The 27,891-nt window shown below is 57.0% G+C and overlaps 2 protein-coding genes across 2 annotated transcripts; one reads left to right on the forward strand and one right to left on the reverse strand.

The window, feature by feature from the left end:
* The first annotated feature begins 1,099 nt into the window (after positions 1-1,099).
* NECAB3 (N-terminal EF-hand calcium binding protein 3) lies at positions 1,100-27,705 on the forward strand. Its single transcript, XM_017837136.1, has 13 exons — positions 1,100-1,218; positions 5,787-5,811; positions 6,794-6,902; positions 12,881-12,906; positions 13,228-13,325; positions 21,584-21,720; positions 21,895-22,016; positions 22,430-22,509; positions 22,881-22,934; positions 23,529-23,620; positions 25,181-25,258; positions 25,537-25,628; positions 26,447-27,705. The coding sequence occupies exons 1-13, from the start codon at positions 1,126-1,128 to the stop codon at positions 26,473-26,475; spliced, it is 1,035 nt and encodes a 344-aa protein (XP_017692625.1). The 5' UTR covers positions 1,100-1,125; the 3' UTR covers positions 26,476-27,705.
* ACTL10 (actin like 10) lies at positions 19,141-21,557 on the reverse strand. Its single transcript, XM_017837135.1, has 2 exons — positions 21,258-21,557; positions 19,141-20,447 (listed from the first exon to the last, which is right to left on the reverse strand). Exon 2 carries the CDS (start codon positions 20,405-20,407, stop codon positions 19,289-19,291), a length of 1,119 nt encoding a protein of 372 aa, XP_017692624.1. The 5' UTR covers positions 20,408-20,447; positions 21,258-21,557; the 3' UTR covers positions 19,141-19,288.
* Positions 27,706-27,891: the final 186 nt, after the last annotated feature.

Consider the following 27,891-nt stretch of genomic DNA (forward strand, 5'->3'; position numbering starts at 1 on the left):
AGGGCCAACTGGGGCACCCAGGGCTACAGTGGGGCCAACAGTGACCACACTGGGACTACCCGTGGCCACTCTGGGACCAACTGGCCCAGCACTGGGACAACCAGGGCTATCCTGGGGCCAACACTGGGATAACCCGTGGTCAAACTGGGACCAACTGGGACACTCGGGGATGGTCACACAGCCCACGGGTGGGACCACGGTGGGCTTTACTGGAGTCAACTGGAGGCACCGCTGGGTCCAACTGGGATCCCCCTGCGGCAGCCCCGGGCACCGGGACCCAGCCCCGCCCCGCCTCTCCGCCATCCCAGTGGTGGCCCTGGATGCCAATCACGGCCCGTGACCAATCGGGTGGCGGTGGGGGCGGGCCCGCAGCGGAGCCAAAGTTGCCTGGCGGCGGCGGAGCCGCTCGGCTGAGTCGGGATCTGCGGGGCGCGACCTGCGCACCGCGTCCGTCCCTCCGGCACCGCACCGAACCAGCCCTCCGCCACCGCATCCATCCCTCCGCTACTGCACCGCATCCAGCCCTCCGCTACTGCACCGCATCCCTCCCTCCGGCACCACACCGCGTCCGTCCCCTCGGTACCACATCGTGTCCATCCCTCCGGCACCGCATCCATCCATCCCTCCGGCACTGCATCCGTTCCTCCGGCACCGCATCGCGTCCATCCCTTTCGTACCGCATCCATCCCTCCAGCACCGCACCACGTCCAGCCCTCCGGTACCGCACTGCATCCACCCCTAGGGCACCGCACCGCGTCCGTCCCTACGGCATCGCACCGTACCTATCCCTACGGTACCGCGCCCTACGGCACCGCACCGCTCCCTCCGGCAGCGCGCCGTGCCCCACGGTACCGCTCCGCACCGCACCGCACCCATCCCTACGGTACCGCCCCGCACCGTGCCCTAAGGGACCGCATCGCACCGCACCACTCCCTACGGCAGCGCACCGTGCCCTACGGTGCCCCTCGGCAGCGCACCGCCCCCATCCCTCCGGTACCGCACCACACCTCACGGTACCGCGCCGTGCCGTGCCCTCCGGTACCGCACCGTGCCCTCCGGTACCGCACCGTGCCCTCCGGTACCGCACCGTGCCCGGAGCCCGCAGCACCCGCGCCCGGCGGGACCATGATGTCCTGTGCTGAGCTGCTGGCCGTGTGCCTGCTCTCCGCCGAGCGCGGCCCCGCGCCCCTCCGCCAGCCGCTCCCCATCTTCCACGACGTGAGTACCGCGGGCCGGCTCCCCGCCACCCCCCCGCGCCCCCCGGGCCGCCGTGCCTCCCCTCGGGGGTGGGTGTCAGGGGGAGACTCTTTCCCGTCCCTTCCCGGAGGAACCAGCCCGAAGGATGCTCCAGCCTGGAGCTGCGCATCGAGGTGTGGAGTCGTGATGGCTTAAATAATGGTGTCGTGTCCTTCTGATGAATTATGGGCCTCCGGGTGGCTGGAAACAGCCCACGCCTCATCCAGAGCTGGCTGTCGTGACTCCCGGAGCGGAGCTGCGCGTGTCTGGCAGGAAGGTTCCGTGGAGCTGCTCGCAGCCGTGGGATCCAACAGGCAGAGCGCTGCCTGCTGCAGCCCCCGGGCGCAGCTCCCGTCCCTGCCCGCTCCCGACGCGCCGGGAGGTGTGGAGGAGGATGCTCCGTGCAGGTTGGGGGTCGGCCGGGCATCCCAGCAGCTGTGAGTGGCCGGGGGGAGTTAAGACGCAGAGGGTGGTTGTCTGCGTGTCCAGAGGTGCTGGCACAGTGCCTCCCGTCACACCGCGTCCCCTCCAGCCCGGTGTGCTCCTGGGAGGGAGAGCCGCGTGCCCTGGGGTCAAGGCTGCATCCCTGGCCATCTCCCAGGGTGAGAGCCCACCTCTGGAGCACATCCGAGGTGCTCAGCCCTCCTGCCCCTGCCTGTCTGCTGTGACCTGGGCCGGGGGGACAGTGCCCAAATCTCCCCGATGGGCCACCAGCCCTTGCTGTTCCCATGTGTCCGACACCACTGCGGTCTAAATCCAACCCCGTGGAGCCAAGGAGATGTGTGAGTGGAGGTGCTGCCCCTGCCCAGCTGCAGGACCGAGGAGAAGAAAGCCAGCAGGGGTTAAGGATGAGGGTTGGTGGTGCCCCAGCACCTGCCCAGCCCAGGTCAATGCCAGCTGTCATCCCCCAGCTGTCATTCCCCAGCTGTCATCTCCGTGTTGTCCCAATCCAGCCTCACCCCCATGTCCCAGTTCATCCCAGAGGAGGGGAACGATAGATCTCAGGCAGCACTTTAGGAATATGAGTGCCATGCCTGGTCCAGTCTAAGACCTCCTGGCATCTCCCTGGTGCCACTGGGAAGCACAGCTCCCTCTGTCAGGGTGGTGCTTGAAGCTTCCAGCTGGGAGTCAGGGCCTCTCTCCTGCCTGGGGGGATTTTGGGCTGGAAGGCTCTCCAGCCAGCATCATTACCACGCTAATTACTTGGCTGAGGGAAGATGGGCTGGAGGGGGTGGGTGATGACAGCTGTGTTCCAGCTCAGCTCCTCAGGGCACTCGCTCAGTCCCACATCTATCCCTCAGGGTGTCATCAAGGCAATTAAAATGGGAAATGTTAACAACTCTAGCAGCTGCTTTCCGGTTCTGAGGGCTTCTCTTCCTCTTCCCCGTGGCTTTCTTTGCTCCCATCTCAGCTCCAGAGCTTGGCAGGGCGAGTTTAATATCTCCACTTTTGGCTCTGGGCGGTTGGCTGGTGTCCAGCTGCCCCCCAGGCTTGTTGGGGTGAGCATCAACAAGGAAGGATGCCCAGCCTGCCTTCCCAGCAGGACTGCCCACCACAGACTCCAGGTGGCAGCTGCTGCTTCCCCTGGGACCTGCCTGCAGATGGCCTGCCTTTGGGAGAGGTGAGGAGGAGGAGAAGGAGAAGGAGGAGGAGGACTTTGCCCGAGACTCCTCGCTGCAGGCACGGTACAAACTGCAGAGCTGCCATCGCTGCTGTTCCCCTGTGCAGCATCTCAAGCCTTGGGGAGGTCTGTCCCCCAGGCTGGTGCCCGGGGCTCCTCACTGCTCTCCCAGGATACGGGAGGCTCAGGAAGGACGCCGTTCACCGGCAGTGCCTGGTGCAGCTGCCTCAGCCTGCACACGGTGTCACCAGGGTGACTGTCCCCTCCCCAGCAGTCACTGTGTCCCTGCCTGCCTGTCCAGCAGCCACCGTTGCTCCCAGCCCTGCAGGCAGGGAGAAGTCCTATAATGTCCCTCCTTCCTGAGGTGTGTAGGGGGTTCATCTCCCACATAAATGCCATTTCAGTTCTTCCATCAGGCACCGAGCAGGGCTGTGGCTGCTCGGACCCAAGCCCAGGAGCTGGGGGCCAAGGGAACATCGTGGGCTCCAGGCAGTGTCAGTCCAGGCTGCCAGTCCTCCCTGAGGCAAGTGAGGGATTACCTGTAGGGCCTCTTCAGCAGTCAACACAGACCTGATCCCATTCCCAGCCTGGCTTTGCATCACTTTTCCCAGGCTTTGTTCCAGGGCTGCTGCCCACAGGGGAAGCAGCGCTTACCTGCCATTGCTGAGCTCATGCCTGTGCCCAGGGAGGGGACAGGATTCACCCTGCGGAGTGTGGAAGTGGCTCTGCACTGTTTTATGCTTGGCTAGAGTTGGATCCTGTGTCATGCACAGGATTCACTGGTGTTTTCCAACATGAGCAGCGCTCGCTGAGGCACCTCTGCAGCTGGGTCGGCCAGGGATGGGCTCACTGGTGATAGTGAGGAGCCCTACCATTCCTGGGGGCCATGGAGCTGGTGTGGCCTTGCCTTGTGGGGCTCTCACAGCTCCCTGCTTTGTGCCATATTAAAATAAATCACTTCAAGCAGCTGATGCCATACATGCACTGGCAGTGCTTGTGTAACACATCACTCACCTGAGTGTAAGGGAGAAGCATCCACTCCGTCTGCTGAGGCTCCTACTAAATCCAGGATGGGCTCATCCTGGATTAGAGACCTTCTCATCTCCATGGATTCCCCCCCAGAACCATGTTCTCCCTCATAGTCTGCACACAGACCCCTCTGAGCAAGGCCAGGAATGTTTGGCCTCAGCTGAGTCTGCATTTGTTAAGTGCCTGGGTGACACTTGACTGTCTCTGGGATGAGCTAACTGGCCTCGGAGCCATGAGATGTCAATGCATGAGCCATGTGTCTCCCTGATGACACAGAGCCCTGCAGAATGAAGCTTTTCCCTTGATGGAAAGTGTCATTCCCTTGGCAGGACATATGGGACCCACTGGTGCTGCCCCTGCAGCCGGGGAGCCCTGGAATGTGTGACCCTGCAGCTGGGAGACCCCACAAGGAACCCGTTAGCCTGGAGAATAATTTGCTTTAAAATCCAGAGAAATCTCTTCTGTTTGGAAGCTGCAGGTTCCCATCTCAGCTCCAAAGTGCATCCAGCGAGTTCTGTGGGGCGCTCAGGGAGCGCCTGCCCTGCTTTCCTGCAAGGGAAGGCAGGAATAGCGGGATGGAATCCCAGAGGGATGGTTACCTAATGCTGGTCAGTCCAGGGCAGCCTCTGTTTCCTGCAGCAGCTCGGGTCGAGAGGAGCTCACTTTGTTCAGAAGAGCATCCTCCAAGGAGGGGTCCCTGCTCCTGCAGGAGGTGTCCCTGCTCCTGGTTTCATGCAGGGAAGGACCAGGGAGCTCCCTGCTGGGACCAACAGCAGAAAAGCCTCTTCCCAGTCACAAGCCAGTGGCTTAGGAATGAGCAGTGTGGGTTTTCCTGGGCAGCTGTCTCTTTACCTCAGAGCAGTTTTCCAGGGAGATTTTGGTGGCTGGATCTCAGAACACACAGCAGAGCTGTTGGTGAGCAGCGCAGAAGGAAGGAGCCTGGGGCAGTGATGCCTCTGCCTGCTGCTCTGTGGGGATGTGTGGACAAGAATATAGAAGTCCTCTTTCTCCTTTTCCTGCCGTTTTTCATTCCTGATCTTTCTTCAGACCTGTGGATTTCTACATCACCCAGGATGATATAAAGGAAAGAGTTGCCACACACACAACTTTCAGTCGTTGGCGCCATTAGGCTGTGCTGGCCAAAACCTCGTAATGTTTGGTCTAAGAAGATGTTCCAAGGCTTTGGAAATGATGCCATTCCTCACTGGAGTCAGCCCCAGACCTTCAATAATTATTGGTGAAACAGATCCTGGCAGGGATGAGCAACCCCAGCTCTCTCCTGCGTCCTGGGCAGAAGCCTCGTGGTTGGGAACCCGCACTGAGGCCCTGAATTGAGGTCTCCAACTGTGCTCTGTGTCAGAATTAGTTACAGATTAATTGACTCATTAATAATTAATTGCAGCATGTGTGCACATGGAGATGTTGCAGGCAGGACTGTTGTGAGAGGTGGTTTCGAAGCGCGGGGCAGGAGCTGCTCCTCGGTGCAGGTGGTCGGAGTGTTGGTGATGCCCTAAGTGCTTCCGTACGGAGTGGTTTTTTATACTTAATGTTCTTTTGTTTAAAGGCTCTGAAAAATTAAACATCTGCCATCACAAGGGTGTAGCAAAGCCCTCTGTGCTTCGCCTCCCTCCGTGTTCTCTAAGAGACGCTCGCTGTGAGCGCCGGGCTCGCTCGGTTGCCGCAGCTGCGCCGAGGGCTCTGTGCATTAGAGGCAAGAAATGGGTTTAATCACTGGCAAAGGGCAATTTCCCGGAGCAGCCTGTGCAGTCCTGGCAGCAGGGGCTCCTCCATGGCCCCCTGGGCTCCAGGAGGTGGTTTTCCGTGGTGCTGAGTGCTGCCCAGCTCATCTGCCCTTCTCTCCCCACTGCCACACTGAGCTCTGTTGTATTTTCTCTTGCAGATTTTCCGGCGAGCCGACAAGAACGGTGAGTGCTTTGTTCCTGCTGCTGCCTCCCCCTCCCTGCCTGGCTCTGGGTGAAGCAGTGTGGCTCATTCCCACTGAGAGGTTTGGCTGAAAGAGTGAGGGAGGATAAGGGCAAGCAGCGCTCTGGCTGCAAGGAAAATGCTTTTCTGCTTTGCCTGGAGCAAGGGGCCTGGCCAGGGGCAGGGGAGTGGGCTCTGCCAGTTCACCATTCATGCACCACACAGGACAGAGCCCTTTCCAAGCCCTTCTCCTGCCTATGTGCTCATGATTTCTCCTCTGTGCTGCTGACAGCGACAAGGGATGGCAAAGCAGCCCAGGCCCAGGGGCCATCAGGCTTCTGCTCCATCCCTCGTGGGATTGATTCAACCTCTGTGCTCAGTCCAGGGTTTGACAGGTGGCTCTGTGTCTGGGTAACTCTGGAGCCTCTGGCATTTGGGCGTTAGGCTCTGTTACCCAGTTTTTAATGCAGCACCAATAAACCAAGAGGTCCAAAATCGCAAGTTGTTTCTCAGAGCTCTCTTGAGCTCTTTTCCTTTGTGGTGGATCCAGGAACCGCTTTTGTTGGAGATCAAAATGCAGCCCAGGAGCTGAATTCCTCCACAGAGAGGAAGGGAGAAGCTCTAGAGTCAATGGAGAGATTTTCTTACCATAAAAACCCGTGCTGTTTGTAATGGACTCTCTCCTTGCACAGTCATCTAACAGAGTTGCCTGCATGCATTTCTGAAACCACTGCAGTGGGCTCTTTGGGAAGGTGCTGAAATCCCCACCTGAAATTCCAGCAGCAGTGTCCCTGCTTGCCAACACTCCTGGGCTTTGGCTGGGATGGTGGGACATGCTTTCAGTGAGATATCTGCTCTAATTATCATGCACAACACTCCCAGCTGTCCCACATTCCCGGTGCAGCGGCTGCTGGGAGGACCTTGGGGCCTGGATGCTGCTTTGTGCGGATACATAATTACTCTGCCCCTTTTATTTAAATGCAGATGATGGGAAGCTGTCATTCGAGGAGTTCAAGAACTATTTCGCTGATGGGATCCTGAGCTCGGAGGAGCTGTGGGAGTTGTTCAGTGGCATTGACAGGCGTCACTCAGAGTAAGTCCCGCGGTGGCACCGAGGAGACGAAGGAGAATATAAACCTGCTTGAGTGCAGATGGAGGACATTTGGGGGCGGGTGTGATAAATAGTCAGGGTGAGATCAACCCACCTCTTGCAACACGCAGATGTTAAAACCCATCGAACGCCATTGGTGAAGAGGGGAGTCAGACATTTTGAGAACAGTCAGCACATTTACTGTAGTTCCATAAAGCAAAGCAACCATCTAAGATGACATTGCTGTAGTTTGAAAAATGTATTCCAGAAATACCCAGCTCGTGGAGCAGGTTGTGTGTCTGCAGGAGCATGTGGTGGTGTGAGGACAAGGCACAGACTGTGCAGAGTTTGCCACTGCTGACACAGGGAACTGCTTTTCACTTACATAAGAGCTGCTTTCCAACACAAGTGGGCCTGGTGCATGGAACTGGGAATTTAGGCCAGCTGCTTTTAAAAAAAGAAACCCCCAACGAACAGGAGAAGGAACTGTGTTTAGCCCTGGTCTGCTCTTGACTGGTGCTGTCCAGAGCAGTCTGTTGGGCTGGGCAAGGTTTCTCATCCCAGTGTTTTGGACACCAGTGTGGCCTCACTGGGATCCCTCTGCCTGGCTGTCTGCTATGGGTGAGTGTGTTCTGGCACTGGGAGAAACTGGGTGTTCATGAATTGCATGTCTGGGGTCTGTTCAAACACTGGGGTGCTGCTGGGGGAGAAGGGGCTGCAGCTTCCTCCTGGTCTTTGGCTCTGGCTGGTGCCACTTCCCCAGCTCCCTGGGAAGCACCTCCTGCACCTCTGACACCCTTGGCCAGGGCAGTATCTCCATCAGGGAGAGAAAACTTGAGCAGCCTGAGCTGCACACACTGGTCCCAGGGCTTTGCAGGGAGCCAGGGCAGTGGCACGGAAGGCCCTTGTCACACTGAATTCCACCAAGCCACTGACAGAGGATACCCAGAGGTCCCCACATCATCCCCCAGGGACTGGGGCAGTGGGGATGATGGACTCCTGATGGTGTTGGAGTGGTGGGTTTATCTGATGCTCCCACTTTGGTGATGGGGCAGAGAAGTGGGCTGGTGTGGGTGGCTCTGGTGCTGCTTTCTTTGGAGCCTGGCTGCCCATTGCTGCCTGTCCTGCTGGTTGGACTTGTGGATGTGGGCAGCAGGACATGTCTCCTGAAAATAGCTCTGTTTGGGCTGTGATCCCAGGAAGTTAGCAGTAAGCTGTTCCCTCTCCTCTGGGAATACTCCTTTCCTCTTGCTGCACTTTGGGGTGACCTTGGAGCCATCCCGTCCAGTACTGCTGGAAAACACGGGGTGCAGTGAAGCCAGGAGACTTCACCGAGCCCTGATCTGAACAGGGGAGACCTCCTGGCTTCCCACTGCTTTCAGACTGGGCTTATCCCACGTGTCTGGAGCGGCTGAGCAGGGCCATGGCTGCAGTGGTGCTCCTGGTAGCTCCTTACCGAGAGGATGGTGCTGTAGCCATGGCAACGTGGCAGTTGCAGCATCGAGCTGGTGACATCTATTAGATGAGCCTCGGGTCTTTGTTCTCTTCCTGTCATAAAGAGCAGAAGGGACCCTCAGACAGAGCTGTTTCCAAATTCCTGCACTCGGTGGCTTCAAGCCAACGTAGGAGACACCGCTTTTGGGATGTGGGGGGGGACTTGCTCCTCTCTGCAGCCTCTGGTGTCATGGAAAGGCTGTGCTGGTGCCCTGCTGTCCCCGTGGTGGGGGGCTGGACAGCCCCTCTCCTCTGGGCTTGGCTTGCACTTGCAAAACTTAGTATTTTAGAGAGCTGGCTGAAATTTTCTGCCAGATTCGAGGGTTATTACCTGAGGTAATAAAGTATTAGAAAGCTGAAAAGCAGCTACAAGCTCTACAGACATACCTGGCGTGCTTCTTTTGTATCCTGTAGCTTTTGTGGCAATGGGAAGGTCTCACCCTTCATCCAGCTGGTGGATTTGGTGTTATGTTTGTCAGGTCTAGGCTGAAATTTGTGTTTCCTTGTCCATGTCAGCCTGACCTGAGGACAGACAGTAACAGAGACCTTTATACCCAGGCCTTTTCCATGTCTGGCACTGCCCAGAGCTGCCCTGACCTCCTCACCCATCTCTGTGAACCTGCAGCTGCTCTGGGCCCCAGAGGTGACATCTGGGAAGAGGAGAGAGTTCAGAGGTCTTCCACATTACTTGTTCTCTTTCCAGAGAGCCCACAGCACCATGTTCTCCCCTCCTCCACTTCCCACCCACCTGGTGCTGAGGTGGGACGCTGTGATCTGTGAATCAGGCACCTCTGTAGGGTTCACTTCAGATTTTACCTTCCCACATGAGGCTTTTTTTGTTCTCCATTTCTGAAAATTGTCGCATTTTGGCTTAAAATATCTCCTTGCTTTAATTCTGTGGCATTCAAGGGTTTATGTGGAAACCCAGTTCAGCTCTTGGTGGCAGTTTGGTGCAACACCTGGGACCACTGTTTGGTTTAGCTCATTGGGAAGCTCCACACCAGCCCTGGCAGTGGCACAGGAGGATTCATCTTCCTGGACAGCTGCATTTTCATCCACTGAAACGTCTGGGTGAGAAGGGACTAATGTTTTTGGAGGGCTGAGAGAGCTCCATAGCTGCAGAAGCATCTGGAGAGGTGTGGTTTGCTCTCTGCAGCCCAGCTGGGTGGGAGGAAGCAGATCCCAGGGTCTCATCAGGACAACTTAATGGAGAGTTGGTTACAAAGGGCTTTGGGCTGAAGGCTGTGGTGCTGCAGAGGTTGCTGCTCTTTGCAGGGCACTGTGAAACCTGCCAAGGGAAGTGCTGTGTGGACCTTACATGTCTTCCCGTCCTGCATCTGTTGGGGAAATTTGGAAAAATAAGGTCTGGAAAATCCTTCCTTCCATGAGGGTGTTCAGGAACTGGGTGCAGGCAGCCCAGAGCCTCTGTTCTTGAGCCAGAAGTGAAAGAGGTGGCAGTGCTGACCTGGTGGCTCTTAAAGAGGAAATAACCTCAAGCCTGTGGTACTGTGGAAAAAAAGGGATTTAAGTGAACTTCCCTCCCCTCTCTTTGCTCAGAGCTGCAGCATCTGCCAGTCTCTGAGCGATGGAGAGTGACTGAAACACTCTGTGTTGCACTGAAAAGGTTTGGAAACCTGATCTGTGATGGCAGAGGGGGTTCCCAACATGATAAATGATGAAAATAAAACAAAAATCCTGTCTGCTTTTCAGCAGCTGATTGCTGTTTTCTTGCATAAATTCCAGGCACATTCTGACAAAATCCCAACAGCATAATGATGACAAGATCCTTCATCATCAGTTCAAGCTTAATTACAGTTAATCAGTGGTTTGAGCACAGTCAAAATACAGCTATGGGAGATGTGGAGAGTCTCAGGATGAGTGTTTTGGAGGCAGAGGATGGCTCTTCTCTTGGAGTAGGAGTGGGGATGGCAGAGAGGAGCAGGAAAAACTGCTGCCCCCTGCAGCCCTGCAGGGTTTGATGTTCAGGGTCTTCCCATGAGCTCCTCCTGATTTCTGGGGTGAATTAGCTCTGGCAGCATGAAAGTGGCACCACCAGTCCTGTGCTTTGCTTGCTGTGCTCTGTCTTGCCCCTGGCTGTGCCCTGGGGGCTGCTGCAGGATGCAGAACGTGGGAGGAGATTCCCATGCAGGGTTGATGCTGGAGCAGGCTGCCTCAGGAAGGGAAGGGAGCAGATCTTCCCCTGGACAACTCCCAGGGGGCTGATTTTTGCCACAAGATCTCATCGATTGGTTCAGTGTTCAGCTGTTCAGTGCTTTAGTGATTGATTAGCCAATGCCTATTTTTAAGCAGCAAACAGAGAAGATAAAAAGAGTTATTAATAACCCCTGGCCTCTCCTTAGAAGCCACGAGGTGGGTGTTGGTTGCAGCTCTTTGTCACACCTCGCTGGAGCCACGGTGGGAACTGGGCAGTGGCTTGAGCTGGTGGCTCCTTCTTCCTGGTGGAACCATTCCCAGCCCCAGGTGCTCACTGGGGACAGATGCAAATGCCTGGGTAATGTGTGCATGAGGTGCTTCACTGGCTATTTTGTTATCCCACCTCCGTACATCCCCTCTGCAGTGATTTTTTTTTACCCATCTCTGGCATGGGGGGCTGCAGTCACTGCCCTGGGGCACAGGTCTGACAGGCTGTGCCGTGGGTGCTGCTGTGCCAAGGCTCCTGCAGCACTGCAGCAGCTCTGCAGGCTCCAGGCAGCTTCCAGGAGCGAGTGGAAAAATTAAGAGGGAGCAAAAAAACGTTTTTCCAATGTAAATCGGTGCTTCAACCCTCAGTCACTCTGTCTGGCAGAGCTGGGATGGGATCAGCAAAGTTTTAATGGAGTGCAGTGGGCAGAAGAAGGGGCTGCGGTTTTGCAGATTTATCTGGATTGTGTCTCGAGGGAAACACTGTTTTTTTAATCCACTTTAAAAAGCTGCCTGCAGTGCCAGGTCAGTGCCCTGCCTAAATCAGCTCCTGTGTGTTTAAAATAGCTGAGCCAAATCACAGCCTCACACTGCCCCTCTCTGCTGCTGCAGAGGCACCTAATGCAGTTACCTGAACAGAGGGGGCTGCAGTCCCACTGCCCTGCCTCTGCCATGGGTCACACCAAAATATTTTCTTGCTTTGAAGGACTGCCTGTTATTAAAGGACGCTAAGTGGACCCCCAGAAGAAATAGGGAGACATAAACCAGCCTTGGATACCTGGAGGAAAAGCTATAGGAAGATTTTACTTGAATCATTTCACCTGTTCACATGGCATTTTGGACATTTCACACACTCTCCTCTAATTTTGCCCTGTGAGCAGTGTCAGAGGGGGGACAGGATGATGTGGCCTTGGTTTCACATCCCCTGGTCAGCAGCACTGCAGCTGTCCTTGTGCTTGGAGCCCAGCAAACTCCAGGTATCACCAGTTCCTCCACGTGGGACAGCACTTAAACGATTGAAAACCACTTCGAAAACACTTAAACCCCTCTCTTTTGTGCTCTTTTCCACTTCCCCAATCAGGATTAAAAACGGTTGTAATCGTTTAGGGGATTTTGAGGCAGCACAATGCCTTGAGCAGAGGCTGATTTGAATAATTGACATCCTGGGACATGTCCCTGCAGGCTCTGGGTGATGCCAGATATGTGAGCAGCTCTGTCTCTGTGCCTTTGCAGACCTGAGCAGATCTGACAGCATCATGCAAACCCTTGGTTCTGCTTGACATCCCTTCCCAAAAACCTGTGGCTGTTTCTGGGTGTCTCCTCCTCCCTCTCCGCCCCAGCAACACCTTTATCAGCCACAGGAGGGACATGCCCAAGCCCTGCAGGGGTGCCAGCGTGGATTCTGCAGTGCAGTGCCCTCTGTTAGTGAAAAGGGGTGAGGGTCTGGTCCCTGCTTCCAGGTTTTTAGATGCAGATCCCTGCTTTACTGGCCTTCATGGCAGGAGGAACCCTCCTCACGGGCTGTGACACCATCCATCCCCTGCCCTGGGAGCCTGCAGGCAGCTCCACATCACCTGGGCTCTGAAGGCAGGGAAGGGGAGGGGGTCTGGTACCAAGGGGCTGCCATGGGGGAGGACCTGGGCGAGGTCAAGGGACACACAGGGAGAGAGCCCTGGCTTGGTGCTTCCCACTTTAGGGGGAAGAGGTTGGGTTGAAGAAGCAGCTGCTGGGCTCAGAAGTGGGGTTGCCAGCCCAGGCATGTGGGGAGCCTCCATCCTGGTCCCATCCTGCTGTCACAGACACTTTCCCACCACACTCCAGCTCCAGAGGATGCTGGAGCAGCTTTGCTTGCTCCTTCAGCCCCCGAAGCCCTGCCTGGGTGCTCTGAGCTGCTGGCTCTGAACTTGTGCAGCTTCTTATTTTTCTAATGTAGCTTCTGAAAATACATGGAATGAGCAGTAAATCCCCTGGGACTCAAGACAAGCCCTCAAGACCCTGCTCATCATACCTGTTTCTCCCAGACCAGCCCTGTTGTCTGACAAGAGCCTGTTTTTCTGTTTTTGCAGTAACGTGGACACAGAGAAGTTGTGTGGTAAGTCAAGGGGTATTCCTGCCCTGGAGGGCTCCCTCTCCTGAAGGTCTGTGGTGGGATTTGTGTGTGTCTGACCTAGGCAGGACTGGGCAGTCAGGTGGCATTGCCAGTCCCTGTGCCTGAAGCCCAGCTCTGAGGGTGTCTGTGCTTTTCCCAAGGGGATGGGGAAGGAATCTTCATCTCAGTCCAAGTGGGAGCATGACTCTGGAGAGAGGGGGGAATGTCCCTCTGCAGCACTGGGCTGTGTGTGGGAAGAAGGGGCAGGGCAGGCAGAGATGGAGATGCTCAGGAACCTCACCATTGTCTTCTCTCCTGCTTCAGATTATTTCTCGGGATATCTCGGAGAATACAGGAATGTGCTGTCTGCCCTTGAAACCCTCAATGCTGCTGTGCTGGCTGCCATGGACAAAACCAAGCTGGTAAGGAGGGGACCATGGGAGGGCAGCAGGGTGAAACAGAAGCTGTGGTGATCTTAGCTGCTTGCTTAGTGTTAAATGTGGGGTTTGGAGGCAGCAAATGTGGTACCTCCCAAATCCAGGGGGTGCCTGTGCGTGCTTGGTGAGTGCTGCAGCTGCACAGCCTGGAGGAGGGGGAGCCAAGACTGAGAAGGGGAAGGGTAAATCTAGTGCTTTTGTGCTCTGGAGACATCATCTTCCTCCTCATGGGGCTCTGGTAGTGGCTGTTCCAGCAGCTCCTTGCAGGGTCCTGCCTGCAGCCACTGTTTGTGGAGGCATCGCTGATAATCTGTGTTGAGTTCTGAGCCAAAACAAGGTGTTTTCCACAAAGCAGTGTGCTGAAAAATGGGGACTGCAGGGTCGAGCCTGCTCTGGAGGGACCCAGCAGCCCGTGCTTGGCACAGCCTGTGCTCACAGCCACAAAGCCCGGCACTGGAGAGGGGCAGGGGCCGCTGCAGCAGCAGCAGCAGCACTGTCTGGGAAAAGCCAGGCTACAGGGACAGCTAGGAAATGCTGCAATTCATTGACTCCCAGCCTGATGCAGAGTTCATCCCTGCTGGGAATGCTCTCCCTCCCCCTGCAGCTTGTGCTGATGGGAAGCAGATTGGAGGGTGCTAATTAGAGCAAGCAGCCTCCTGCTCTGAGCCCCCCGCCCGTGTGTCAGAGGGCTGTGGTGCCCAGCTAAAGGCAGCTGGGAAAAGCAGTCCTTCCCTGCTGGAAGGACCCTTCTCGGTGACCTGCAGCCCCCTTTGCCCCTGAAATGTATTAAATGTGCTTGGGGCTTATTCTGTGTTACCTCCTTGGGAAGGGCCAGCCCTTTCCTTCCCTTCAGTGCAGTGGGTTGATGCTTGGTTGGAAGGGAATGAAGGGCATCATCCATGTGAACACCGTCCACTGACGTGTTGATTTGCCAGAGAGGCAAGGGGGGATCTGTCCCACAGTCATCACAGTGATGTTTCTGCCTCTGTAGTGTCAGTCCTTCTCTCTGAGTTTTCCTCTGCCCAGACCCAGACTCGGCAGTGTCTCCCTGTACCTTGGGGAATTTCATGCCAGGAGAGGGAATCACTGGAAAATGCATTTTCTCTTTGGTTCAGCTGCCCTGCCCCCTTCACAGTTATTAACTGCAAGTCCAGAGGGAGAGAAGGAATCCTCTCCAGAGAGCTATGCTTTATTTCAATTCTTCTCTGTTCTGGTTTTCTGTGTGTAATGAATGTGTATATTCATGTGTTTCTCCAAGGGACAGCAGAGTCACTGTCTGCTTCACAGTATTGGTGTGATGCATTCATTCACTTCATAGTTTCTGGTGCCACTGGTGTTCCCTGAAAAGGAGAAGCAGGTTTTCCCTGTTGGAACAGGTTTTTATGGACTCGCTTTTCCACCCATTTGGATCTGCCCAGAGCTGGGGCAGCCCAGTGTTCACAGCACTGCTCTCACCCAGGTGAGATCTGTGCTGATCAGGTGTTCTGAGCTCCTGAGTGCCCTGATGCAGACACTGACCCTCCTGGGAATCATCTCCCTGCTCTCTCCTGGTCTGCTGGGCTCTGGTTTGGGGAGAAGGAAGGAAGGGACAATGCTCTGACCCTGTGGGCAGAGCTCTTGCAGAGCTGTGGGACACCTGCCATTCTAGAGGCTGCCAGAGATGATAAATGCTGCCTTCTTACCTGCTGTGACCTGAATATATTCCCTGATTTGTATTTCCAGAACTGGACTCGAGCTTGAGTTACTATGGGATGAGTGGCTTTATTCAGCTGGATTTTGGGCAGAACTCCCCTCTCTGTGAGCCAGGGGTGGGGACAGAGAGCAGAGACTTCCCATGTTACATCTGCCCCTTGTTCCTGTTGATTCACTGCTGTGACACCCCGGGCTGAGGTCTGAGAGCCCCACTTGGGCAGAGAGACCACCCCATGGAAGAGCCAGGTGAATCATTCCCAGGGAGCTGCTTGTGCTGGAGCTGCAGCCACAGTGCTCTGAGGAGACTGGAAGAGACCTGCCAGCTCCAAAAGCCCTCCCCACAGAGCTCTGCCTCCAGATCAGGGCTGTGCAGGCAGCAGATGTTCTTCCCAGGCTGTATTTAAGAGGACTTCACATGACTCCTGAGCAGGCAGTGATGTCCAGACTGGCTGGAAGAAGGGGAAGGGGATTTCTGACTCGTGCTGGGTCTCACCAGCTGAGCCACAGCATCTCTTGCTCAGGGCATTATCCATCTCCAGTTTCTTACTGCTGCTGCCACAAGATTTCTCACCCCTGCGTCCTCCAGGTACTTCCCCACAGCTGTAAACAGGCTCATGTAAATAAAACCCTACTTTACAGCCAGGAAAAGTCTCAGAGATCCTGAGATGTCTCATTGGCACAAGAAACAGAGCCTGGGGGATGTGCTGGCCTTGCTCGGGCCATGCCAGGGCCATGAGCTGCAGCAAGGAGGGAAATAAGGGAAGCAAAGCTTGGAGGGAGTATTCTGCAGCTCTGGATTTGGGAGCTGCGGTGCCAAAAGCCCTTTTGGTGTGGAGGATTCCCACCTCTGTGGGCCAGGATTCCTGGCATGGATCGATGTCATGTCTCCACAGCTGTGCCCTGGCTGGCAGGCTCCTGGATCTGCTGCCATGCCCCTTGTCAGCTGCAGGATAAATGCTGGGATAAAGCAGGAGAAATGCAAGCTGGGTTTGTCCTCGCTGTGGGACTGCAGGACTCTGTGTGTGTGTGGGCAGTAAAGCTGCTCTTGGCCCCTTTTATGTGCCTGCAGGTTGGCAGGAGGAAACCAAATCATTAGGGGTCCCCAGGCTTCCATCCTCCCTCACTGGGCTGGTAGAAGCATGGTAAAGAAAAGAGGGTTTTTCTCCAAATCCTGTCATTCCCACTTATATTTGTAAAGTATAACTTGATGGCTGTGCTGTAGTGTGCTAATGACACCTTATTTTGTGGCTGAACTTCATGTTTGCAGCAGAGTAGGAAGTGAACTGTGGAAATACCTTGGGAAACAGCCTGATGTTTCTCCCAGGGGGCCTGTGTGCTAAAATCTTTCCATTCTCCAGTCTGCAAACACTGCAAACCAGCCCATAAATGCCTCTCCAAGCCAGGTGCTATTATTTCTCCTTTGGCAGGAACATGACCACCTGTTCCATTCTGTCCTGAGCTTAACTATCTTCGTAAGAAACTAATAAAACCTCTCAAATGCAACGTTATAGCAGCTCCTGGCAACCTGGGGATTTTCATCTGGGTAAAGAGAGCTGAAATACCAGCCCATGCCCAGAGTTCCTTGTCTCATGCTTGCTGGGTTATTTCCTCTGTGACTCCTATCTATGGGGCTTCCCTGTGGGCAGAAAACGCTGTGCTTGGTGAGCCAGAGCACATTTTCACTGAACCTCTGTTTACAGAGGGTTTGACCCACGTGGGGCAGCTCCTGATGAGAGGATTTTGCTTGTTTGCCCCCAGATGAGGAGTGCAAGGAGGGCTGGGCAGCTGGCCTGAAGCAAAGGTGTGTTTTTCAGTTGATTCCCTCGCCTGGCATGACATTTTTCAAGCTGAATTTGGGTGAAGCAGCATTTGGGGCTCTCTGGAGGGATGGTTATTTCCATCCTTCCCTCCAGCACGTTCCCCTGGGTGTGCTGTGTGTGACAGGGCGAGAGACAGGAGGCAGCTGCTCATCCTGTGTGGTGCTGACATGTCCACGTGGGACCCTCCAGGGCCGAGTCCCCTCCGAGCACAGCGTGCCCCAGGCTGGCAGTTGGGTTTTGGGGGGTGGCACCTCAGGCTGACGCCTGTGCCTGTGTGTTTGGGGTGCAAGGACTGCACTGGGGGAGCTGTGGGGCTCGGGGCAGGCTCGAGGTGCCCCCCCCAGCTGTGATGTCAGTGGGAGCAGCGCCTGCTCCTGCTGTAAAACTCCATCCACCCACATCATCCAGGAGGGACACGAGGCTTGGGCCCCCTCAGGGTGAAAGCTGAGAGCATGGAGGGTGCTGGAAGGTTTGCTTGGTGCTTCTCCCTGCACCTGGCCCTTGGAAGGGGTGTGATGTGCTGGGGGAGAAGCATCCAAACCCCATGTAAGGTGAAGATCCATAGGCCAAGGCTGGGGGGGTGCTGGGAAGGACACCTTGGAGGTGGGGACACCCTTCATTCACCTGTGGAGGCTGTGGAGGCTGCTTGCTGGTGGAAGTGCCCTCTGTGCTGCCAGGGAGGTGACAGTATTTGGGTTTGGATGCTCCTGGAGTGACACAGACTGTGCCAGGCCATGTGGGGGGTGAATAATGGATCCTCTGTGCTCCTCTTCACCTGCTTTCTCAGGTGTGTCCTGGGGAGATTGGAGTGCTGGTTGTTCCCTCATAAGCAGGGAATGTGTGGGCTGGCAGGAGCTGGGCAAGCACAGGTAAGTGGTGCTGTCAGGGATTTTGGTTCCTGCCCCCCTTGGGAGTGGGGAGGGGAAGGGCTGGGCAGGGGTCCCCAGCCCTGTGCTCTCCATTGCTGGGGCTGTGAGGAAGGAAGTCTTGTGGGATCAGGTGGGATGCTTGGCTGGGGAGAGCCTGGAGATGCAGAGCTGGAGCTCAGCTTCCCATGGCTGCATCGTGTCGGCTCCACTGCCATCCTCTTCCTCTGGCAGGAAAATGGGATTCATTTTCCAGTAGGGATGAAAACCCTCCAGGTTGCTCTGCCTACTGCGGTGCTGGGGGGTGGCTGAGGCCTTCCTTTGCCACCTCCAGCACGAGCCCAGGGCAGTGCTCAGAGGATGAGTATCCTCTCCACTTTCTCCACTTCCCTTCCCATCCCAGCCAGGCACAGCTGTGCCCAGTTGGATGCAGCTCCTGGACCAGGCTGGTGGCTTGGCTGTGGCACAGAACAACCAGAAAACCACCGGGGGCTCAAGGCCTTCCCCACTCTTCCCCTCCTTTGGCACCAGCAATGGAAGGGTTATGTCCCACAGCTTCTGTACAGAGCTTCTGGAATTCCAGATCCTCAGTGTGTTGGAGAGAAACACAGTAGGAATTGGAAATATTTGACCCGAGTAATGTGGTGGCATTGCTGGACATTCTTTTGGACATGGCTCATGGAGCTCGGGGGGGTGAAGGCAGCCTGGCTCTGGGGCTGTGCCACAGCCTTGGGGTCACACGAGGACACCACAGGGAAGGCAGAGGGGATGCTGGTCTGTCTCCTTGTCTTGTCAAGGAGAGGGGTTGACCTCTCCTGGTGGATGCTTCTGTGGAGCAACCAGCCCTCCTGCATCATGTGGAGACTCCTTCCCACTGCAGTCCCGCCTGTGTCCCTTGAGGAGCTGGAATGGGTCTGGCTGTAGGGAAGGGAGCTGCTGTGACAGCTGGGCTGTGCTCCCCAGCTGCTCCCCCCTGCAACTTCCAATCCTTTTCTAATCATCTGCTGAGCTGAGTCAGTTCACTGAAGCAGCAGCAAAGCCAGGTGAGGAAATGCCTGTTCAGGGAGCTGAATCGGCTCCCTGAAGCACCAAATGACCTTTATACCAAAATTACAAGGAGCGAGTTCAGTTCCCTGGTTTTCAGCTCATCTCCATACCCAGCCCTGAGCTGCTTCAGTGCTGGGATCTGGAATTGCCTGCTGTAGTAAAGTGGCTGCAGTGCAGGCACCACGTGGACCTTCCCCTCCTCGGCTCCTTCCTCCCATCCCTGTGGCTCCCCACAGACCTCGGGGGTCCTGCTGTGCTGACAGCTGGAGCAACCTTGTTCCCTGTGCTGGCAGCTGCACTTCCATTAGGAAAGGACAGCTTTGCTGCCATGGATGGGCACGGAAATAACCCAGAGTGTCAATGAGAAGCAGTTTGTTCCTTTTGGAGCACTTTAATTGACTTTGCACCCCTGTAGCAGCACAGGAACTGCCCTCGGTCACTGCTGCCGCAGCTCTGCCCGGAGCAAGGTGGTATTTTGGAGTCCCTCCTCCTGTAGCTTGACAGTGGGATGGCTGCCATCTATCTACTGGAATTTGGTGTGCACATACTCAGCTCCGTGCTCCTGGTACTCGCCCTTTGTCATCCACGCGCGCTGGAAGGACGTGAGAGACGCTGCCATGGAGCCCCCCAGCCAGGCCGCCGTGCCCCTCTCCGGGCTCGCCAGGACATCGATCTGGACGCCCGTGCCTTGGGAAAGGAGGTTCAACCCTAAGCACATCCTCTCTGGGAAGCCAGGAAACATGGAGGAGCCACCTGAGAGCACAATGTTGCCCAGCACGTCCCTCCTGGCGTGGTCGGGCACCGTCTGGAGGCTCTGCCAGGCCAGCTGGTGCAGCCCGGGGCAGCCGTGCTGGAGCAGCTTGGGCTGGAAGAGCGGCTCCGGGCAGCAGAACCGCTCCTTGCCCAGGGTTATCCAGCGCCCATCTGGCGTCTGGAATCGGGCTGGATGATGGCAACCTTGGTCCTGGAGGTCCCTTTCATAGTCCAGGGAGACGTAGCAGCACTGCTTCTTCAGCTGGGACAGCGTCTTCCTGGTCAGGGCGTGCAGCGCCGCGGGCTGGTTGGGGCTCTCCAGCAGCAGCTGGTGCAGGTGGCTGGAGAGGAGCTCCCCGGCCACCCCCAGGCGCTGGGTGCCCTTCCTCAGGGTCTGGCCCAGGCAGACGGTGGTGACGTGTGACACTCCCGCCCCGGCCTCCACGGCCAGCCCGGTGACTCTGCCGTGGGCGCAGAGGGACAGGAACCCGGTGTTGGCCATGTGCAGGGCTGGCACCCCGAAGCTCTCGAAAAGCACCTCGGCTGCCTTTACCCTGTCGGTGGCAGGGCAGGACGGGGACTCAGCCAGGAGCACCGGGTGTTCCTCTGGCGGAACTCTGAGGCTGCAGGAGAAGAGGTGGCCCCACAGGCTTTTCATGCCATCCCAATCCTCAACGATGCCGTGCTGGAGCGGGCAGGACCTGGCTGCTGCCGCGAAGCCTTCCGTGCTTCCCGTGGCAGTGGGATGCTGCTGGCTGTCCCTCCTGGGGCCTGCACTGCAGGGGTGCAGCAGCACAGTCCTTAGAACAAACTGGGGCTGCCTCTGCCCCGCAAAGCCACCCCGGGTGAAGCTGCTGCCGCTGTCGATGATGACTGCAGGCTTCAGCATGGCTGGCACTCCGGAGGGATGCCGGGGAGGGAGGAAGAGCCTGCAGTGGGACAAGAGGGGTCTCGTGAAGCCAAACCAGGCCCAAGTACCTGCTCTACAAGGGAGAGCAGCTCAGCCCCACTGCAGGACAGCAGTGCCTGCTCTAGAAGTGTCTGGGTACGTGTCTCAGCCTTTCCTCCTGTTTCCTCGCTCCATGACTCGCTGAGTATCCCTCCTTGGGTACCTTGTCTCCCTCCCTGGGGGCTTGGAGATTTTCTGGCAGTGCAAGGACAGAATTTCAGGTGGTTTTAAGGAAGCAAGGGAAAACTGGACAGGAGATTCGAGTGGTTGGACCGAATCCAGGGCTGTATCCAAAGGAGTGTGCCCAGGAGGTCAAAGGAGGTGATTCTCCCCTGGTGCTCACTCTGCACCTCTGATCCAGAAGGACAGCGGTGGGGAATGGGCACACAGACCCATATTCCTCCTGGACACCCCTCCAGTGCCAGGGGGCAGGTGGGCTGGGGCTCACAGGGGCTGTCACTCACTTGTACTCAACGAGTGACATGGGGAAGGTCTGTGGGGTGACCCTGAACACCAGCACATGTCAGACATTCATCACGGAACCTCCCATGGGAGCAGAGGGGCTTGGCGGTGTCTTCCCAGGGAGAGAGGGCATGAAGCCAGCCCCTATCCTGGCCTGCCAGTGGTGAGGGATCCCTGGAAGGGACTTCATGCACCTGGGGGATCGCCGTGGGGTCCCAGCCTTGTCCCAAGAGCCCTGGTGCGAGCAGAGCCGTGTGTGAACGGGTGAGCACGAGGGATGTTCTGCCAGCCCTGGAACCCTCCCTGAAGCTGGGGACAGTCCCTTTACCTTGTGGCTTGTGTCCATCTGCTCTCCTCCACGGCTCCCGGAGCTGAGAGTGCTGGGGCCAGGGCTGAGACTGCTGGGGCCGGGACTGAGGGTCCTTTGGCTGGAGCGCAGATGGAACCATGCCTGTGTTCCCTGTTGTGATCTCACAGGCAGTTGCCCAGAGGGTTCTTCTGCCCTATAGTGTCACTTTTTTTCTGAAATAACTAAACATTTGATTGACATCCACCTCTTCGAGTTTATTTAAGGGCCAACCCCTGCCAGGTGTGGCTCTGCTTCCCCGGCATGGAGTCAGAGGTGCCTGACAGATCCTCTCCTCTTCCCCACAGAGGTATGAGACCTCCTCGAAGATAGAGCAGTTCCTGACCCGATTCCTGCTGCGGGAAACCATGCACCAGCTGCAGTCCCTGCAGGCATCCCTGGAGTGTGCTGTGGACACCGTGGAGGAGCAGGCGGGACGGGAGAGGTAATGGGGTGGGACGCGCTGGTCCTTCCCAGCCCCGCTCGTGTGAGTGCAGGATGGGGCAGGGTCTCCCTGGGAGGGACATCCCAGAGCAGGATCTGCCCTTTCCAAGCCTGCCGTGAAGCTGATCCCTCTGGGAATGACTTCAACCCCTTGTTCTGCATTTTTTCCTTCCAGAAAGGACATAAAAAAACCTGAGACTTCAGTTGGCCTGAGGTCGGGGAGACGGTGTGGGCGCAGAGGACAGAAAAACATCTGTCTGTCTCCAACAGACCCCTATTCTGGGATGCTGACAACAGGTACCTGCAGCCTGGTGTCCCTGGTGTCTCTGGGGTTGGTCTGTGCCTCCCTGGAGCCTGGAATGGGTGTGGGATCAGCACAGAATCAATAAGGTTGGAAAAGACCTCTATGATCGAGTCCAACCATTATCCCAGCACTGCCAAGGCCACCATTAAACCATGTCCCCAAGTGCCACATCTACAGCATCACTGGGCAGCTCTGGGATGGAGCCTGGAGCATCTCACCAAGATGCCAGCTTCTGTGGGGTGTTGTATCCCTTGGGCAGTAGGAGAAGTTTCAGCAGAAATATCAGGGTTTTGGTTTAAATCAGAAGTTTTTAGAAGATCTGTGGTTTTCTGGGAGTTGAGCAAGCTTTTGCAATGACAAAATTGAGGGGTTTTTTGGTGACATCTCCGTGCTCTTTGCCGTGCAGGTGTTTGTGTTGAGGACAACAGCCAGTGGATGGCTCAGATCAACAGGCTTCAGCAGCTCATCGAGAAGCTGGAATGCAAGGTGTGTGGCCAAGGAGAGCTGCTGGGGGCTGCCCCACACCTTGGCACGGCCAGGTCGGTGCTGGGACCTCTCCCTGTGCCAGCACCCCCCATATTCGGTCCTGGCATCGTCACAGAGCTCCACCCACTCACCAGACCCAGACTTGCAGTCTCCAGAGCCACCCTTCTCCTCTCAGCTCTGCTGACCCTCCCATGGTCCTGCTGATCTGACAAGTCAGTCAGGACCCACCAACCCCACAGGTCATACGCCTGTCCTCCCCCAAGTACCCCAGGAAGATCCCCAGTGTACTGCCTGTCCCCTGAGCTGGGCTGCGGGTTCCCAGGTTTGCCTTGTTGCAGTAACTCTGATTTTCCTCATGGTGTTGAATGCAGAGCCCACGCCTGGAGCCGCTGAAGGAGGAATCCATGTGCAAAGGACAAGATGCAGTAAGTCCCTGTCCTGCTGCTCCTTGTTTGCAGGTAACCCAAAATGTGCACAGATCCCCCCTCACACAGCTCCTGTGCCCCGAGACTGGGTGAGCTCTGCCTGTGGGCTGACGAGGAGTCTGCAGCCTGGTGATGGAGCAGGGTGGGATTCAGGGCTGTGAGCTGGGTTGGGACCATGCCCAGGACAAATGCAGCTCCCTCAGGCCCCTGAAAGCCCTGGGCAGTGCCCACAGCCAGCCCAGAGGAAGGTGATGCTCTGCTTGTGAGTGCCCAAATCCCCCAGGTGTGCTCCATGCACAGCCCAGGTGGAGGGATCCCCAAGACCCTTTCTGCTGTGGGAAGGACACTGGGAACTGCAGCAGGACCCCACCACCAGGGGATGGAGCATCTCCTGCTGGTGCAGTCCTCAGTGTAAAGGCAACCTGCCCAGGTGGGGAGAAACCACTTCATGTCACCGTGGTGCCAGTCCCACTGTGGTGCCAGTCCCACTGCGGTGCTGTGCTTGCTTGGCACCGCAGTGTCCCGCAGCAGGGTGGGAGGAGGGAGGGCAGGAGGGGACAGGCCAGTCCCTGATGCCCTTCTGTCCCTTGGCAGCACATCCTGGTGGCCACGAGCAGCATCGAGGAGTTCCGGCAGGCGTTCCGCTCCTACACCGAGGGCACCGCCGGGCACAGCAGCTGCCTGCAGTAAGTGGGGGGGTCTGTGGGGTGGTTTGTGGGGTGGCTCCCCCAGAAATGGAGGCTTTAATATGGCACCTTTAGGGGGGACAAAAGGGTTTTTGTGGAGTGTTTCGTGTGCTGGTCGGTGCAAGGGTGGGTTCAGCACGCAGGGGTTGGACCTTGCAGAGAGGGTGAGTGTGTCAGGGCCGCAGCACTGTCCCTGCCTGCAGTACTGTCCCAGCTCCTGCTGCAGGTATTCCCAGTAAGAACCAGTGTCTGGGAAGGAGCGGGTGGGTTTTATGCCCGCAGGAATGGCATGTGCATGTTAAGTGAGTGCATGAACTCCTCCAGCACTGAAGGACTCGAGAGCAATGGAAAGGTCAAGGGCAGAGCTCATGCAGAGCGTTGATTTATGGACAGTGTGTGTGGGAAGCAGCTGTAAGCACCTGAAGCTGACCCTGCATGAGGCCAAGGCTGCCCCCAGCACTGCTCCAGGGCTCTGCCTGCAGGGACACATCACTGCCAGCCTGTCCCTGAGATGCCACAGCTGCTCCCTGAGCGGCACTTCCCTTCTCCCGTGGGAGATTTCAAGCCGCTTTCAGCAGGGGATGTTCATGCTGTTCCCATTTAAAGCGTCGTTTTTTCAGCTCTTCAGTTTCAGCAGCATAAATGCACGTTTTCAGTCCAAACAAAAGGAAGACGCTCGTTGTGACACATGTGACGGGGAGAATGGGAGTTCTTTTCCATGGAATTGATGGGCTTTTTTGTCATGAGAGCTATTTGTGGAGACAACAGGGTGGCGTGTCACGGGCAGGCTCTCCATGTGAGTGGAAAGCTGGAGCCAAGCCCAGGGAGACTCCACAGTCCTGGTTCACTCCAGGGAATTGCAAAGCCCATCATGGCCCCTCAGGGGGATGCAACCTCAGAGCTGCTGGGGGAGTTGTTTGCTGTCCCCCCAGAGCTTGGCCCCCTCCAGCAGCCCTTGGCAGCAGCTGGAGGAAAGGTTCATCCTCAGCTGGAATTGCTGCTGCTGCAGCCGAGTGCAGCTGGTTCCCCCAGCCCTGCACCCCAAGCCTTGTGCTCTCACCCCCCTCCTGCTACCCCCCATCTTCCCAAAGGCTGGAGGCCCAGTCTGTTCCTGTGGCAGGAGGGAGTGTGGGGAGCATCACTGGGGCAATGGCATCGCTCTGGGGGCAGCAGGCTGTGGGTTCGTGCTGTGAGCTCAGCTCCTGCCTTTGTGCCTCAGTTTCTCTCCATGTGAATGGTGACACCTCCTCCAAAGGGCTGGAAGGATGAGCTGTGCCAGTGCTGGGGATATGTGGAAATAATAAAACACTGCTGATTCCTGAGCAGCAGTGAAGACCAGTTTAAAAGCGTTAAAGCTCCTTTGCCGCCTGGACACAGGAGCTGTGAGGCAGGATTTGGGTTTGGAATCCCCTGGAACTGTGTGCTCCAGCAGCCACAAACTGGATGCATCCAAACAGCGCTTTGGAGGCCTCGTGGGGAGACTGATGTGCCCGGGCTGGTGGGGCACACGTGGCTGTGCCAGCGCCCAGCCCCAGCTCAGGGTCACTCCTGTCCCCACAGTGTCTCTGCCTGCAAGCTGACAGACGAGGCCTGCTTCATCCTGTATGAGTTCTGGCAGGACGTGACCTCGTGGAGAAGGTGGGAGCTCTCCGTGTGCAGGGCTGGGGCCGGAGGCTGGGGGGGGCTCAAAGGGGTTTCCTCTCGGGGCTCCCCCTCCTTGCCCAGCCTGTCCTGCTGCTGGCACTGCTCACAACTGTGAACTGCTGCTCAGAACACCCTCATGTGCACCCCGGGGCTGTTGGCAGCATAAGAGTGTGCCTGGTGCAGCAGCAGCCCTGTCCCCATGCGTGGACAGGGATCCTGGCACCAGAGGCTGCACCCCCTGCACCCCTCTGACCCTGCTCCCTGTTTTACAGCCACTTGCAGTCCAGCTGCAGCAAGACTTTCCAGCAGTCCATCATCAGCTTGCTGGAGTCCCCGGAGCTGCTGACCACCATGCTCTTCCCAGGTGAGGGGGTCCCCCAGTGCCACGCTGTGCCCCGGGTGTGCTGCAGAGGGCAGGAGCAGTGCAGGAACAGGCACAGGGACTCCCTCCAGAGCAGAAGATTGGGTTGGGGTGATCTAAATCGGGTTTTTCAAGCCAGGGTGAGACCCACTGTCCCCGGCAGGTTTGGTTGTGTGAGCTGGTGGTGCTGCAGGGTCTGTCCCCTGCCCAGGGATGCTCTTCGGCCAGGACAGCCAAGCAGCAGGGGCACTTCCCAGGTAGCAGATAAGCTGGGCCCTGCCTCAAATACACCTGGTGCCTTGTTTTGGTTTTCACCTGAGCCCTGAACCTGTTCTGGAAAGCTCTGGTGCTCTTGGGTCAGTCCCAGTGGCTGCATCCAGGCTCAGCCCAGTGCTGAGAGAGGGGAGAGGCCAACACAGGGAATGTGCACATTCCTGTGGTACCAATAGAAATGTGACCAGATGTGGGAACTGGGGTCCACATTAAGCCCCAGTTTACTTTCAGGGATCACATTCAGGTCTTGTGTAAAATAACATAAAACATGGATTAATTTGGACTGAACCCTCTGCTGCCAGCACTGCTCCTGACCTGCCAGTCCCACTGCCCACATTCCCAGTGCTCTCCTGCAGAAGCTGCCACAGCTCAAGGGGGATCACCCACCTCCAGGCCATCCCATGGCTGCGCTCCCTGCCTTGGGAGGGGGGTGGATGCTTTAGGGCCAGATGCCAGGGACCTGCAGGGCCAGGACCCCCATCCCTGCCACCCTACATCCCTCTCCTGTTTAACACTGCCCTCCCTGACCCCTCTCCCTCTCTCCCCAGCTTCCTGGTGGATCATGAACAACAACTGACCCAGGCAGACACCTCAGGACACCATCAGCATGCGGGAGGACACGGAGCCCTCGGCACAGCCCTCGCCTTCCCTCATGTTCCTCCTCTCCCTGTCCCTCACCCCCTCCTGCTGCCCAGCAGGGCTGCCTGCCCTTGGCCCTGCCAGTGTTTCATCCCTGCTGTTTTCCTGTTAATTTACTTATTTATTTCCACCCCAAGACAGTCTCTGAGCTGCCTGGCGAGAGCGGAGCACTCCCTGAGTGCTGGGGGAGCTGTGTTTGGGGGTGACACCCTGGCCCTTGGGGGACCACTGGTCTGGTTGCTGTGTCCCCTCAGCCCCTCTTGCACTCCAGCTCCTCTTCCTCCCGGTTCTAAGGGCTGCCCAAGGCTCCATGGGGTGTTGGGATGGGCAGGGGGACATGGCTGGGGCCAGCTGTGACATCCCTGTGCCCTGCCCACCAGAGCCACCCTGGGCCAGCAGTACCTCTGCCCAGGGAGCCAGGTGGCCTCATATGGATTGTGAATAAGTGTTTTATAGGGAAAAAAGTATTTAATGAACTATTTCTGGCAAGGTGTGTCTGATCAGGCCCTGGCACGCTGGCAGCCTGTGCAGCCACTGCAGTGGCCTTGAGACTGACCTTGTGTTCCCCAGCTGTGCCCAAGGCTGTGCCCGTCCCCAGCACACCCTGCTCCTCAGGGAGACAGCATGGATCCAGCCCCAGCACATCCCAGTCCCTGGGGAGGCCAGAGTGGCTCCAGTCCCAGCATATCCCAGTCCCTGGGGAGGCCAGTGGCTCCAGTCCCAGCACGTCCCTGGGAAGGCCAGTGTGGCTCTGTCTCTGTTGCTTCATGAGTTCACATAAACGGGCATTAGCACCAGGCAGTGCTGCCAGAGAGGCTGTAGCTGAGTTAATGGTGATGGGCACCATGGGGGGGACACACAAAATGAGGGGGAAAGGCCCAGGGCTGGAGTGGCCCAAGCCCACCTGGTCCATGGGTCGTGCTCGTGGTTCTGTTGGTGCTGGAGCAGCAAATCCCTCACTGAGCTGGGGTGAAATGCATCATCACAAACAGTGTGGAGTGAGAGGAGAAGTGCATACGGGACAGGCAGGGACCCCAGGGACTCTTGGCATGGAGGACACCACTGCCCTTGCACCCGTGTCTGCCCCCAGCACCCACATGGGTCACCACAGGTGCCTGCACCCTCAACACCCTCAGTGTTGTTACCACCCCTCAACCTCTTTTCCCTGGTGCTGCTCCACCAGAAATACTAATTTTGACTGTTTCTTCCCCAATCCCTGGAGGCAATAAGTAAAATCCGTGGCTGAAGGGGCAGTGAGTGCAGCTCCATCCTGGGCACACCTCACACACACTGTGCTGGGTGGGTCTGACACAGTGTCAGCCCCTGCCCTGGTACCATGGAGTGACAACACAGA

This window comes from Lepidothrix coronata, unplaced genomic scaffold, assembly GCF_001604755.1.
Source record: "Lepidothrix coronata isolate B3197 unplaced genomic scaffold, Lepidothrix_coronata-1.0 Scaffold293, whole genome shotgun sequence".
NCBI lineage: Eukaryota > Metazoa > Chordata > Aves > Passeriformes > Pipridae > Lepidothrix > Lepidothrix coronata.